This window comes from Balaenoptera musculus, chromosome 12 (assembly GCF_009873245.2).
Source record: "Balaenoptera musculus isolate JJ_BM4_2016_0621 chromosome 12, mBalMus1.pri.v3, whole genome shotgun sequence".
NCBI lineage: Eukaryota > Metazoa > Chordata > Mammalia > Artiodactyla > Balaenopteridae > Balaenoptera > Balaenoptera musculus.
The window spans coordinates 30,918,346-30,933,249 of record NC_045796.1 but is presented as its reverse complement, the minus strand read 5'-3'; the positions used below and the strand labels follow the sequence as shown (position 1 = coordinate 30,933,249).

At 39.8% G+C, this 14,904-nt stretch overlaps 1 protein-coding gene across 5 annotated transcripts in view; it reads right to left on the bottom strand.

Annotated features, from left to right (window-relative positions):
* Positions 1 to 1,185: 1,185 nt before the first annotated feature.
* Positions 1,186 to 14,904, bottom strand: part of SLC18B1 (solute carrier family 18 member B1) — a 33,899-nt gene continuing 20,180 nt past the window's right edge. For 2 of the 5 annotated variants that reach the window (XM_036871143.1, XM_036871140.1), the window contains exons 7-14: positions 14,044 to 14,180; positions 11,227 to 11,328; positions 9,481 to 9,572; positions 7,526 to 7,621; positions 5,754 to 5,828; positions 4,959 to 5,052; positions 4,810 to 4,862; positions 1,186 to 3,483 (exon numbers count right to left, since the gene is read on the bottom strand). In XM_036871143.1, the coding sequence (XP_036727038.1) occupies positions 3,390 to 3,483; positions 4,810 to 4,862; positions 4,959 to 5,052; positions 5,754 to 5,828; positions 7,526 to 7,621; positions 9,481 to 9,572; positions 11,227 to 11,328; positions 14,044 to 14,180 (743 nt within the window). In that variant the 3' untranslated portion in view covers positions 1,186 to 3,389. Of the gene's footprint in view, positions 4,583 to 4,809; positions 4,863 to 4,958; positions 5,053 to 5,753; positions 5,829 to 7,525; positions 7,622 to 9,480; positions 9,573 to 11,226; positions 11,329 to 14,043; positions 14,181 to 14,904 lie in introns of those variants that run through there. The other 3 variants (XM_036871141.1, XM_036871142.1, XM_036871144.1) reach the window with 3 other exon arrangements.

The window sequence follows — 14,904 nt, the reverse complement described above, 5'->3', positions numbered from 1 at the left end:
TGCTGTGTGGGCACTTGTACAAACCCTGAATTGCAATTCTCTATTGATTCTAAATAAACCCATCTTTGTTGAAATATCTGGCTATTTGTTTCAGGTCAATATGTTCAAATGAAATATATACCTACACTGGTTTTAATTCTCAAAAGAAAAAAAAAACCCTATTCATATTCATCCAACAACTGATTTCATGGCTGTCATTTTTTTTTTTTTGGCCTCAATGAGCGGCATGTGGGATCTTAGTTCCCCAACCAGGGATCGAACTGGTGCCCCTGCAGTGGAAGCGCAGAGTCTTAACCACTGGACAGCCAGTAAAGTCCCTCATGGCTGTCATTTCTGAAACATATAATAATGTGACTTAACTGATTTGGTATTCAAATTTATCTTAAATGACAAAAACTTAAAAATGATAATAATGTACTGCTTTTTGTACTTGTGCTACTGTTGACCATGATCAACCAGAAATGCATTTGGCTTATTTTAGTACTGCTGATGCAATTGCACTAAACTATAAACCAGAAGTTATTACTGAACATCATGCTTTCTCAGATTGTCACCTATAAATAAACTGGGATTCGAAGTGGAGCTGTGGATTTTCTGAAAGAAACTAGTGCAAATATTTTAAGAGTTGCAAGTTGTTCCTAATGAAAAACTGAATAAGTAGGCTTTTGTTTCATTTGTTAATACTTTGGATAACATTTTACTTTTTCTGTCTTAAGTATGTTGTTTCTTACTCTCCTGTGTGTTTATTTCACAAATTGAGGACATATGACAGTGAGACCAAAGGAAAGCTAACTATCATAGTCTTTGGATCATTCCCTTTTGCTATGATCGTATATAAATAAAAGATATCGGTTTTACTTCTCACTTATTAATTGTACTTACTGAAAATTAGTTGGCTATGTCAGTATTTATTACCCACCTCTTTTGCCAGCTAGATATGAGAAGGTATGTTTAACATATTTAAATCTTGATAACTTAATAAACAATAGAATATTGCATTGATGTATGATATTTAATATTTATTGTCCAAATCAAATTTCCTATGTAAAATATATGGGTTATTTGGGGAAAAAAACTAATCATGCAATTACCATACAACTCAGCAGTTGTATTCTTGGGCATTTATCCCAGAGAAATGAAGACATCTTCACACAAAAACCTGTACATGAATGTTCACAGCACCTTTATTTGTTTTACCCACAAACTGAAAACAATCCAGATGTACTTCAGTGGATGAATAACCAAGCTGTATGTATGTCCACACCATGGAATACTACTCAGTAAGAAATGAACTATGGACACATGCAACAATGTGGATGGATTTCAAGAGCATTATGCTGAATGAAAAAGGCAATCCCCCAAAAATAACATACAATAGGATTCCATTTACGCAGGATTCTTGAAATGACAAAATTACAGAAATGGAGAACAGATTAGTGATTGCCAGAGATTAAGGAGGGAGTGAGGGTGACAGAAAAGTAGCAGCATGGGCAACTGAAGACTGGGAATCTTTCTTTATCTCGACTCTACCAATACATCCTAGTTAGAATATTGTACTGTTAAGTGTTGCAAGATGTTACCACTGGGGGAACCTGGGTAAAGAGTACAGATGATCTCTGGGTATTATTTCTTACAACTGCATGTGAATCAACAATTACCTCAAAAATTTTTTTGAAAAGTTTAATTGAGAAAACGATTTGTGATTTAAAAAAATTTGTCCTTTTTATTTTTCCTTGGGATTAGTCTGTATGTCATATATGTATAGGTTGCAATGTGACCTTAACATAAAAGATACTTTTTAATTTATTATATTCTACATTGTCTCATTTTTTAAAAAGTGCTTTTAAACTGGGCACTTTGTTACATTCAGATGAACATAAACATATATAAATATAAACACACAGATTTCCTTTGATAATTTTGACCTACCTTTTGGTTTCAAAAGGTTCAAAGTTCTGCTATTGTTTCTCATATTTTTAACTTTTTTTTGTCATTTATCTTAATACTTCAAAATCATAAAATGAGGAAGGGGCAAAGTTGTTTTTGTACAAAGCGGCTTTAAATACACTGGTATCCACAGTAGGTACTGACAGCGGCGTGTTGGGAGGGAGAACAAAAAGTTCTCTAGCCAGTAAGCCTGGAATCTTTGCGTTGACCTTGAACTAGTCTCAACAGTCAACAGCCCTGGTAACGGTAATAGGCTGACAGTCCTGAGTGACGCCGGGACGCCGGTGGGAGCGGTGCGAGCTCCGGCGCCACGGCCCGGCTTTGAGCTGCTGGATCCCCGCGGTGCTTTAATAGCGGCCCCACGTGGTACAAATGGGAACTACAGGCATTCGGCGGCATCCTCGGCCACTGGGCGGAGGAGGGGCGGCCCCGCATTAGCCTGCATCCTGCGCCCAAGGAAGGAAAGCCCTGGAGAGGGGCCAGGACGATTTAACCCGGGAAATCGAGGCCTGGCCCTTTCCGCAGTGCACACGAGTGCAGGGGGCTGGGGTCACACTCGTCCTGGTGCCGCTCCGGTAAGCGGGTGACAGGCCACTTGTGCTTGGCAGGCAAGGGACCAGCATCTAGAGCTCTCAGGGCGAAGGGACTTGGGGCAGGAGGAGAGTGAAGAGTTCATGGGAACTGTGAGTATTCAGTTTTGGGAATTAATGCCAAACAGTCTTCCGAAACAGTCCGTGGTCCGGCTGCTGTCCATCTTCTCCAACCTGGGTATTGTGATCCTCTAAATTTTATTTATTTTTTCCTTATGGTGGTGTGAAAGGGCATGGTTTAATGTGCCTCTTCCAGATCTGTTTCTCTCCCATTCTTCCCCATTTCACTAAGAGGCACCAGCTGACCACCCATGCCCTCAAGGCAAATCCTAGGAGTCTTCCTGAATTTCTCTCCCCTTCTCTGTCCATTATCAGCAAACCCTGTTGGTTCTACTTCCAAACACATCCTTTTCTCTACACTTCAGCACCACCTTCCTGATCCAAACCATTAATGTCTCTCTCAAAGATTCCAAAGATCTCCCTCCACCCCTGGTAATCTGCATCCCCACTCACCTTGGCCATGCAAACACAATGACCTTCCTGAAATATGAATCAAATTCTAGAATCCTCCATTCAAAAGCCGGCTCCTCTCCCTCGCCCAAATTCCTCTGTTTACTAGACTCCAGCCATGTGGGCCACGGCCTTCTCTTTGACCAGGTCAAGCCGTTTTGCACATGCTAGGGAGGGCTCTCCCCTCAGAATGGCTGCCTCATTCTCACCCTTCAGAGCTCAGTTCAAGGCCTTATCTCAATGAGGATCCTCACACCTAATCAGCTCCAGCCGATTACTCTTTCATATCACCAGGTTTTTGTTTTTGTTTTTGTTTTTCATCACAGCATCTCTGCAAGATAACTAGAGATTCTGGTATTTATTTCTTGCTTGTCCCTTCCACTGGAATATTAGTTCCATAAAGACTAGACTCTGTTTATCTTGATCACAGGTAAATCTGTAAGATCAAGCACAATGTCAATTCAGAGAAGGCATTCAATAAATATTTTTGAATTAATAAATAGATAAAAAACATTTCTTCTACTAAAAAGGGGGGTGGGTGGGTAAATGGGGCTACTACACCATGAAAATGGATCAGGAGGTATGAGAGTTGCACAGCAGAGATTCACTCACTTCAAACAACAGCATGGATTTTACATGAAGTGAGAGGAACCCCTTCCCTAACATAGAACAAGCATTCCTGTGGGCTCGCTTGCTCTGGGAATGGGATACATCTATTGGGAGTATGTTTTTTTTTAAAAAAAATGATAGAACTAAAACAGAGACATTAAGGGAAATGAATAATATTATACCAAGCATTATGTATAAATCCAGATCCTAATTCACAGCATGTTACAAAATTGGAAGTGTTAAGTAATATTATTCTTGTATCTTTCACACAAACAAAAGTTTTAGAAGAGCTGATGGCCAGGGTATGCAATAGAGTTTTTCCATGGTAGGCTGGAATTTTGCCTTTTGAACAAAAACAAAAAAATCTTAGGACACAGAGAAAGCAAGTATTTTTAAAACTGATTTCACAGTAATTATTCTGTATATTTTGAGTTATCTTTATATTATGTTTAAGCATATCAAATCAATTCATTTCTTTCCCTGTTAATAAAAGGGGTACAGTCACAGAATCAGTGCCCTCAGAATAAAAAGTAAACAGAGGAAACAGGACACCTAGAGTCAGTAACAGCCTCAGGGCCAAGTCTGGTCACTCAAAACCAAAAACTTTTGTTGATTTTCAACAACTCTTCGCATACTTAAGGTTTCAAATACGGCTGGTTCAGCAGGCCAGCTCTTCAGGACAACAGTATGTGCAGCCCAACACAGGATCATCCAAAACTATGTTAACAATTTCAGGATGCTGGTGTGGAGTTCATGGAGTTTTGTGTGTAAAAATTAGGAAAATCCTTCCAGCAATGAAGTTCAAGGCCAGGAGCATCCATCTCCCAGCCCCGTATCAGTAGGGATTCCTAACGTAGGGCTACGTTTCATCAGGCAAGAGAGCAGTCCGTTCCTCCTCTGTGCCAAGGATATTTTGAAGTTTAGAGCTACGTGGAAGGAAAGAAGAGGCCAACCTCAGTATTTCTCACCTTAAAAAAAAAACCTCAGTACCTACATCTCTATCCAACTATTTCCGTAAACGTGTCTATCAAGTGATGAGGCTCAGAGTGCCCAGAAATCTCCAGGGTGGAAGAACGGATGTAAAATGGTGTTTTTTTCCCACTCCCACAAGCCAACTTTTAAAGGAGAAAAAAAACTCAAGAGTTGACCATACCTCCTTCTTCTCCTTGAATGCTCCAATAGATAAAACAAGCCCATCACTAGTCCCTTTAACACAATGAAAGGTACTGGTTACTGTCAATTATCCAAGTCACATTTCTCCATAAACATAAGGAAAATGAAAGTAAAAGACTAATTACTCACACTTGTCAGAGCCCAGAGACCCTGTAGAGCAGCTGCCCATTCAAAACCTATTTTCTCATACAGAAATCCCCCCAGCGTTGGTCCTAGAAAAGCACTAACAATGAAAAGAAGAAAGAGGATTACAGTGCAAAAAAAAAACGTTACTCCTTATAGGCTGCATGACCGCTTCAATTCATTATATTGAAACTATAAACGCTAACGAAAAAAGCCAATTCCTGGACAGAGCATTAGGTTTAAGAAAATAATTCTACCTGATAATGATGATTGCTTAAAATTTTTAAACAATCCTAAAATTATAACTGCTTCTGAAAAGTTGATGCCTTATATGAAAAATTTTAAAAGATGATATGCATTCAAAAGAACCTTTATATTATTCTCTCTACTCTTCTAGGTATTTGTATTTAAAACAACTCAGTACATACTTATTGATGATAGCTACATGGGCAGCATACAGTTATCCCTCTGGTATATAGTAGAGAGTTAAAAATAAATACACAAATGAATGAATAAATGAATACATTTTCAAAACTGAGACAGGCTCCTGTTAAAGGAACTTTAAAATATCACTTAAATAAGACAAAGTATATGAGACCATTTTGATTATGTATTAAAACTGCTGGTATAACCATTGATCTTGAAGTCAGACAGCTGGATTAGAACTGCAGCTCTCCCCTAAGTGAATTATGTGCCTTCTGGCAACTCATCTGACCTCTCAGTGTCTGAATTTCTTCATCTGTAAACTGGAGATAGCATTTTCCAACTTACAGGTGTGAATGAAATTCAATAGCTACTCACCCAACTGACCACAATGCACCAAAGAGACCTGACACCAGTCCCAAGGTACTTAATCCTTCTTCAAATCCATTTTCACTGCAAAGAGAAACAAGAGTGTGTCTGTGGTTAAAAGGGAAACCTGCGTGAAACAAAAGAATAGTGTATGGTATAAAAATAAACCAGGGATAATCTGGATAAACCCAACAGCAAGAACACTCCATTTCTAAAATAAAAAGCTAATCTCATTTGAAGATATCACTATAGTAATATTTCCTCCAGGGTTTTCTAAAAATACTTCTACTGCATATATAGGATACAATATTAAGAATCGCGACCCACTTGCATTAAATATTTATTAAAGTATATAATTAACTAAGAAATTCTTCAAATGAGATGAACATGTAGAGAGAACGATGGGCAACCTTTAGAAAATACAGAGGCAGCTCCTTATTCCTTTGAGACTTGTTGAACTGACAACAGCAGAGCCATCAGTATTCTCCCTGCTCAAGTTCACTTTGTGTTCTTCATCATTATGCCTACTAAACAAAAGACTGATGGCCAAGTGACAAAGATACACTTGGTCTTCTTCCCCATTTCTGGCACACAGCTCCTAAAATCCGTGGAATTTCTTAAGTGATGAAAGCCATAAAAAAAAGTGTCTTTTGTTATGTTAATGAGATGACTTTGGGACTAGCACCCACGTTGCCTGGAGAACCAACACGTGATTACAGGCTTGGAACTTTCAGCCCCACACATCCCTCCTCCCATAGAGAGAGGGGGTGGAGGTTGAATCAACTGTCAATGGCCAATGATTTAATCAGCCATGCATATGTAGTGATGCTTCCATAAAAACCCAAAAGGACTGAGTTCAGAAAGCTTCCAGCTTGGGAAGCCAGAATGCTTCCACGTGCCACCGAGCTGGGCCCCAAACTCCACAAGGACAGGGCTCTGTTGCTTGGGACCTTATCGCCCTATATATCTTGTCATCTGACTGCTGATCTGTATCCTTTAATATCCTTTGCAGTAAGCCAGTAGCTAGTGAGTGAACTGGTTTCCTAAGATCTATGAGCTGCTCTAGCAAATGAAGAGAACCCACGGAGGGGGTCGTTGGAACCTCTGATTTACAGCCAGTCGGTCAGAAACATAGGTAACAACCTGCACTTGAAATTGGCATCTGAAGCAGAGGGCACTCTTGTGGGACTGAGTCCTTAACCTGTGGGATCTGATGTTATCTCCCGGTAAATAGTGTCAGAATTAGTTGAACTGCAGGACACCCAGCTTGGTGGTGTGAGGGAGGAAAAACCCACACATTGGAATTGATACTAGAATCCATTTACCTGGTCACTCTGTGCCCTTGTGTGGACCTCCTCTATGAGAGGGAAATGATGCTGAGGGCTTCCCACTGTGCTTTGGCTTTTTTTTTTTTTTAATTTATTGAAGTATAGTTGATTTACAATGTTGGGCTAATTTCTACTGTATGGCAAAGTGCTTCACTTATACATATATATGCTTTGGCTGTTTAGAAGTATACCTATACCGAGGCGTAAACTAAGCCGAGCCTCTATCCACAACCCATTTTACCTATCATTGTATTAATATTCCTATATATTATCATTTATATTATTGTATTTTTGCTTATACTATTTATATCACAATATTGCATGACATGAAATCATGAAGGTTTAGTATTGAAAAAAAATATCCAACATCCTACAAAATTGAGAAATTCAAGAAAGCTTGTGATGTTTATTGCTAATCACAATACAGTCCTTCAAGCCATGGAAGTAACTTACTGTGCACAACTGAGAATCTCCGGGAAAGCTGGAATTAAACTCATTCCAGCAGAGATACCATTTATGACTAGTATCAGCACCAACAACCAGAGCTGACTGCAAGAGAGTTTTGGAGAAAAATTAACATTTAAAGAGACAACAAAGCTTCACGTCAAGGAGGGCAGGCAGGATCTCAGAGAAGTTCGTTTCACAGATGACATGACTAGTCTGGTTCTTATCCCCATCTGATCCCATTTTGTTCAGTGAAAACATCTTTTAACTCCTTACATTTCTGAGGGGGGAAAACGATCAATTTATCCTGCTATCCCAATATCTTTGGTCACACGTGTCACGTGCCTAGAGTCAACCTGCCTTCTTATCACCATGTAAAAGCCTTTCAAAGTTGGTTAAAATGTCAATGTTAATGTTGCTCCTTCAAGCACTTGGCTTTGAAATTCCACTGACTGAAAAATGGCACAGAAGGAAAATGGTAAAGGAAGTGACAGGAACCTGCTATGTGTTCCATGTCGGGCCCTACGTCAGTTACTTCATATCCATTATTCTACTGAACCATTGCAGCAACCCTGCCATGTAAGTCTGTTAAAAATGATTAAGGAAGACAATCTAGGTAATACAAACAAACTTTATTTAACACTTCATGAAGTGGATGGTCTCATTTTGGAGAACTGAAAAATGGGATGGAAGGCAGGAAGCTTTTACAGGATAAGGAAAAAAAAAAAACAAGGAAGAGAAAAACAGGTAATATCTGATTGTCTGGGGCTACGCAGTCCATCTTGTTTGGGGTGAGCGGCCCACAGTTGGTGGCTTGGCGTTTGGGGGTGACTGGGTGACTGGATAGACTGCTTTTCTGGTCAAGAGGAGCATTTACAGGGACATGAAAGTTTTCTAAGTTTTGGTTTGCTGACATGGCACCCTGGGCTGGAGTCACTCTATCTTGAGCCTAGAAAATTATTTCAACAGTACTCTTATCGGCTTTTTTGGTGGATAAGAAAACTGAGGCTCTTGGAAGTTAAATGATTTGCTCAAGTTCACATACCAAGGAAGGGGCAAAGCCCAAATACAAACCCAAATCTGAAAGACTCTGAAATCATTCCTTTTTCCATATCGTGTTTTGTCCCAGAGGTACCTAAAAAGCTCTAAGTAGCTCACTTTATTTTAGCAAATAAATTATAATAAACAAGCTTTATTAAGCAGCTACCATATGCTAAGGATGATACAGAAACAAAAAAGATTTAGTTCCCTCCTCAAGGGGCAAGAAGGAATAGAAAAAACAAAAGTATATTCTAAGAACTATCAGCTAAAGGTAGATTAACAAATGCTACTTTTAAAATAAAGTACAGGACGTCCCTGGTGGAGCAGTGGGTAAGAATCTGCCTGCCAACGCAGGGGACACGGGTTCGAGGCCTGGTCCGGGAAGATCCCACATGACGCAGAGCAACTAAGCCCGTGCGCCACAACTACTGAGCCTAAGCTGTAGAGCCCACGAGCCACAACTACTGAGCCCATGTGCCACAACTACTGAAGCCCACGCGCCTAGAGCCTGTGCTCCGCAACAGAGAAGCCACCGCAAGGAGAAGCCCACACACTGCAACAGAGAGTAGCCCATGCTCGCCACAACTAGAGAAAGCCCGCGCGCAGCAACGAAGACCCAACGTAGCCAAAAATAAATAATAAATTTTTAAAAAATTAAATAAAGTACAAATGTGCAATTGAAATACAAAGGGAATATAAGCATTTTTATAATTTGATTCAGATTTTATGCATTCCTGTTTGCCTAGACCACTGCTAGCATCCAGTAATACTGTCAGTAAAACAAACAATTCAACATAGTCCTAAATCTGGTAATTATTTAAATAAGATTCAAAGATACTAAGCATATCAGTGTTACACCAAAAATTTTTAAAATAATTCCTAATGTTATTTTGCCACAAATTCAAAAGAAGAAAAAAAATTACCTCTTAATGTGCAAGAATGGGGCAGGTCCTAAGAACATGTAGCACCCTGCTGTGATTAAGTTTCCAAAAACGAGAAGCCATTTCCTTAGATGCTGGTAAAGAAAGTCCACAGAAACTCTTAGAGGTAAAGATCTTCCATAATTTAGGAAAATAAAGAAATCATTGAAGAACACAAGTCGTGATATTAAAAAATCCAAATACATTGGAGAAAACAAAATTTTACATGTAAGAGAAAACAGGTAGATGGTAAACACAAAAGCAAGTGCAATGTACCCCAAGACAGGGGTTGAGCAAAGGACAAGTATTCCATGGAAAGGGAGTGTATGGTAGATTTTGCACATGATAAACTGTTCCAAATATAACAATTTAAAAAGCAGTCACCACAAGGAATGACCAAGTAGATGCACTATCTAGAAAATTCACATTATTAAAAAGTACCAAATAAAATGTTTCCTTATAAACTACTCAAACGCAGGCTAAAAATTATAGGGGTACGATATCTGTTCAGTTATATAAGGCTATGCCTTAAAACTAAGTTACAAACACTGTTTAAGACACTTGCTTTTTTCCACCTGGACTACCAAGTAATCTCCATGTACTAGGTCTTCATAAATATATACCCACATCTAATTAAGAGGGGAAACACAAAAATAAGCACTCAAGTCATAGAAGCTTGAGACCTGGCTAACAGTACTAGCTCTGTGTACTAGTCATCTGGACTGAACGGCTTAGACCTAGTTAAAGGAGAATGGAAAGGATTTTCTGTCAGGATGGCGATGGGATAACTGATGCATATTTACACGACCAATCCTTTCACTCCCACAGAAAAACTAAATTCTATCCTCTCAACTTGGTCAAGTCCTAACTACTTTTGGGGCTCTGCCCTAATTATTAAGGTCAAACCACTTTTTTGCATCAAGGGAACTTTTTCCTTTAGAAAGTCTAATCCAAGAGTTTTTCAACAGTTTTAGCGTTAAGACTCCTCTTCTCCCAGAGGAAGCAATTAAAAAGTGAATCTGGGGCTTCCCTGGTGGTGCAGTGGTTGAGAATCTGCCTGCCAATGCAGGGGACACGGGTTCGAGCCCTGGTCTGGGAAGATCCCACATGCCGTGGAGCAACTGAGCCCGTGAACCACAATTACTGAGCCTGCGTGTCTGGAGCCTGTGCTCCGCAACAAGAGAGGCCACGATAATGAGAGGCCCGCGCACTGCGATGAAGAGTGGCCCCCACTTGCCGCAACTAGAGAAAGCCCTCGCACAGAAACGAAGACCCAACACAGCCATAAATAAATAAATAAATAAATAAATAAATAAAAACTAGTAAATTGGCCACATAAGATCTTTAAAAAAAAAAAAAAAGTGTATCTGTTCAGGGTGATGGCAGGTTGGCACATACTGAGCCTCACACTGGAACCTCTCCATCAGCTAAAAAAATTGAATATATTAAAATTTAAATGTTCTCACTGCTCTCCACCCCCCCAAAAAGGTAACTGTGGTGATGGATACGTTAATTAACCAGGTGGAGGGAATCCTTTCTCAGGGTGTATGTATACCATATCACCATGATGTATACTTTAAATATCTTACAATTTTATTTGTCAACCATACCTCAATAAAGATGAAATTTCTTAAAAACTGAATATGTTAATTCTAATCAATGGACCTCTAGAGTTCAGGAAGTACAGTTGGACAACCACCAGTCTAGACATACAAAAGTAACTCTTAACTATCGATGAAGTATACATACTGGCATTTTATCACTGAGTAGGCCCACCAGTGGTGAAGAAATGGTATAGGATAGCGCCAAACCCAGGAATACCAGTCCCACATATCCAGCTGGTAAATTAAACTGTAGAAGAAATCCTGTGTTAAAGTTACATGGTTAAGTCATTTTTTCAATAAATATCTATCTTTTCCTTCTACCATTTCTTCAGCTCTTACTATCTGCCATGAGGCTACTACTACTAACAGCATCCTTCCTAATTTTTGCCTTACTCTTATAAACGGATTACTTTTTCTCTATAGGGGAAAAAACCTAACCACAGGTCAGAAGTCCTGGATATTTTTGATTTGTAGCATTTGACATTAAATATAGTATAATTATCCTTCTACGAATTATAGCATTTTTACATGTCAATCAGTGCTTTGCAGACGTTAGTATGCACAAAAAATTACCTAGAGTACTTGTGGGTTTTTTAAAAATAAATTTATTTATTTATTTTTGGCCGCACTGGGTCTTCGTTGCTGCGCGTGAGCTTTCTCTAGTTGCTGCGAGCGGGGGCTACTCTTCCTTGCGGTGCGTGGGCTTCTCATTGTGGTGGCTTCTCTTGTTGTGGAGCACAGGCTCTAGGTGTGTGGGCTTCAGTAGTTGTGGCACATGGGCTCAGTAGTTGTGGCTCGTAGGCTCTAGAGCGCAGGCTCAGTAGTTGTGGTGCACGGGCTTAGGTGCTCCAAGGCATGTGGGATCTTCCCGGACCAGGGCTCAAACCCGTGTCCCCTGCATTGGCAGGCGGATTCTTAACCACTGCGCCACCAGAGAAGTCCGGAGAACTTGTTATAAGAGGTTCTTGGACGCCAGCCCTAGAATTTCTGATTCAAAAGAGTCTGGGATGAGGCCTGAGAATGTGCATTTCTACAAAAATCCCAGGTGATGCTCATTGCTCGCAGACTGAAGTGCACTGGTGTGAAAAACACTGACAATAATATCTGTTCTATCCATCTCAAAGAGATATTAATTTCTAATTAAAGAATTAGATGGTATGACACATTTTAAAAGGCTTCTAAAGTAGTAAGCCACCTCATAACTCTGCTACTGTTACTGTTACCAACATGATATAAATGCCTTTCTTGGTTATCTGAGTTGTTCTCATTTTCCTTAATTTCCTTAACTAATCCTTAATTAAGCCCATGAGATCTATTTATACATCAGTATATGCTTGAATAATTTTAATGACATAACTCAAGCTAAAAATCAGCCCTTTAAAGACAGTAGCAAGATACAAAAGTCAGAAATGTCCTCTTCTGATTTTACAACAGGGGGGAGACAGGGTGGAACCCTTCTTCCCTAAAAGGCTGAGCAACTGGACAGCAAACAGCCAATACAAAAAACTGTTAAGAAGGCAGAAGAAGGGCAACAGGAACAAAAATGTGATAGAAAAACCAGAAAGTACATTTCTAAAGATTTTTTTATAAGTTAGACATGAGCAACTTGGGTTTATGAGAGACTGGTTACAAATTTTTTTTTTCATTGTTTGGACACACTTCTTAAAAGGACAGAAAAATGACTTAAAGAGACATGTTGTTGGGCTTCCCTGGTTGTTCAGTGGTTAAGAATCCGCCTGCCAGTGCAGGGGACACGGGTTCGAGCCCTGGTCCAGGAAGATCCCACATATCGCAGAGCAACTAAGCCTGTGTGCCAGAACTACTGAGCCTGTGCTCTAGAGCCCATGGGCCACAACTACTGAGCCCATGTGCCACAACTACTGAAGCCCACACAGCTAGAGCCTGAGTTCCGCAACAAGAGAAGCCACTGCAATGAGAAGCCCGCGCACCACAACGAAGAGTAGCCCCCGCTCACCGCAACTAGAGAAAGCCGCGTGCATCAATGAAGACCCAATGCAGCCAAAAATAAATAATAAATAAATAAATATATTTTTTAAAAAAAGAGACACGTTGTTGATAATGTGAATGGAATGTGTCACCATAAACACAAAGTATTTTTCTTATGCATTACCTCATAGATGCTCACTTCTTAAGTGTGATATTATATTATTTTCCAAAACTTGGGTCCGGCACTAAAATAACAGTCCCCAAGTTTACCTGTGAAATACCCAAAACTGTCTTTACTGACTTGAAGGGGCTGTGTTTCTGGTAACAGTGCTTTTTTCATTCTAGGGCCTCAAATAAAGTGAGTATGGACTGCAGCTAGTAGATTTGTCTTTATAAACACAGATTAATTCTCCAGTATAATTAACTATCAGACTTAGTAATTTATTGCATTATTTATTAATAATCTTTTTTCAAAAATATCTAAGAACAAATTGCTATAACATCAAACTTTAAAATTCAGTATATAATTTTCAGCATTAAAAAGATGGAGAGAGATTCTTGGTTCCTTTCTCCCATCTCAGATTAATATAGCCCACAGTCTTTTGAATATGTACGCAATAGACTAAAAAGTAAATGGACCCAGAGGGGATCTGTTAGAAAAGAAGGGACCCCTCACATTAAATGAGCCACTAAGTACCCCAAATGCCTCACTGAAATCAAAACAGAGGAAAGTATCTTATTAAGCAGCCAGGATGTTGCCCAAGCCAGAGCTACAGTGATTCGAGCAAGGCCTTGGAAAAAGGAGACCAGATGAAAGGCTTCTTTCATTTACACCAAATCAGACCCCTAGTTATAGGGATGTCACAGAGGGAAGGTACAGGCTGTCTTGGTGAGTAGCTCTCATTCTGCCTCCTTCTTGAAGCCACTCCCAGGACTTTCCATCAAGCAGGGCCCGAGAGCAAGCAATTATGTCCACCCGCTACAATGCGGAGGTCTGCATCACCAGGCTACGCACCTTCTCCAAAACAAAGAGGGACAGCGTAGGATCAAGGAAGCCAAAACCCGAGCTGAGTGAGGTAATAACGAAGGATATAAAGGCAACCTTGGGTAAAATGATGAGTTTCCAGAATGAGTGTTTCCCTGGATCAGACTCTGTGGGGTAAAAATAAAAAAAGAAATGAGAGTAATGAAAATTGCTTAACTTTATCTTTCAATCTATTTTGAAAAGTAAAATTGGTAAGGTCACCTTTATCCAGTAATCAAAATAACCACACTTTTGAGTTTGCCTAAAATTTGCATATAAGTTATTCAAACCTAGAGGCCATTTCAGTGTTCTTAAAAATAATTTCTCTAATTCAGAAAGAATCAACTGGAATCAGAGTGTGAGGAGAAGAAGCAGTCTTGGTTACGGGTCATAACCTAGAAGTCAGTGAGGCCTTCCCAGATGGGATAGAGAATATGTAAAGTTTGATTTGGTGCATAGGAAAAGCCAGACGCTTTATCAGGGAACAATGTGTGTGTGCTGAGGAGGAATCTGAGTTAATCAAAGAATACAAAACAATTTTTTTCTGCTCGTGAAAAAAAACACTGGATTGAAAGAGATGCTCGGGACTTCCCTGGCAGTCCAGTGGTTAGGACTCCCTGCTTCCACTGCCGGGGGCATGGGTTCGATCCCTGGTCAGGGAACTAAGATCCTGCATGCCGTGTGGTACGGCCAAAAAAAAAAAAAAAAAGAATGAGATGCTACTGAATCATGTGTACATTCCATTTGGCAGTAAAGGTCAGTTGAACAGCAACCTCATGTCCCGCCATTCCAACAGCAACACAACTTCTGCACCGTCCCAAGCATGAGGCATGATTGTTTCCAAGCCGCCAA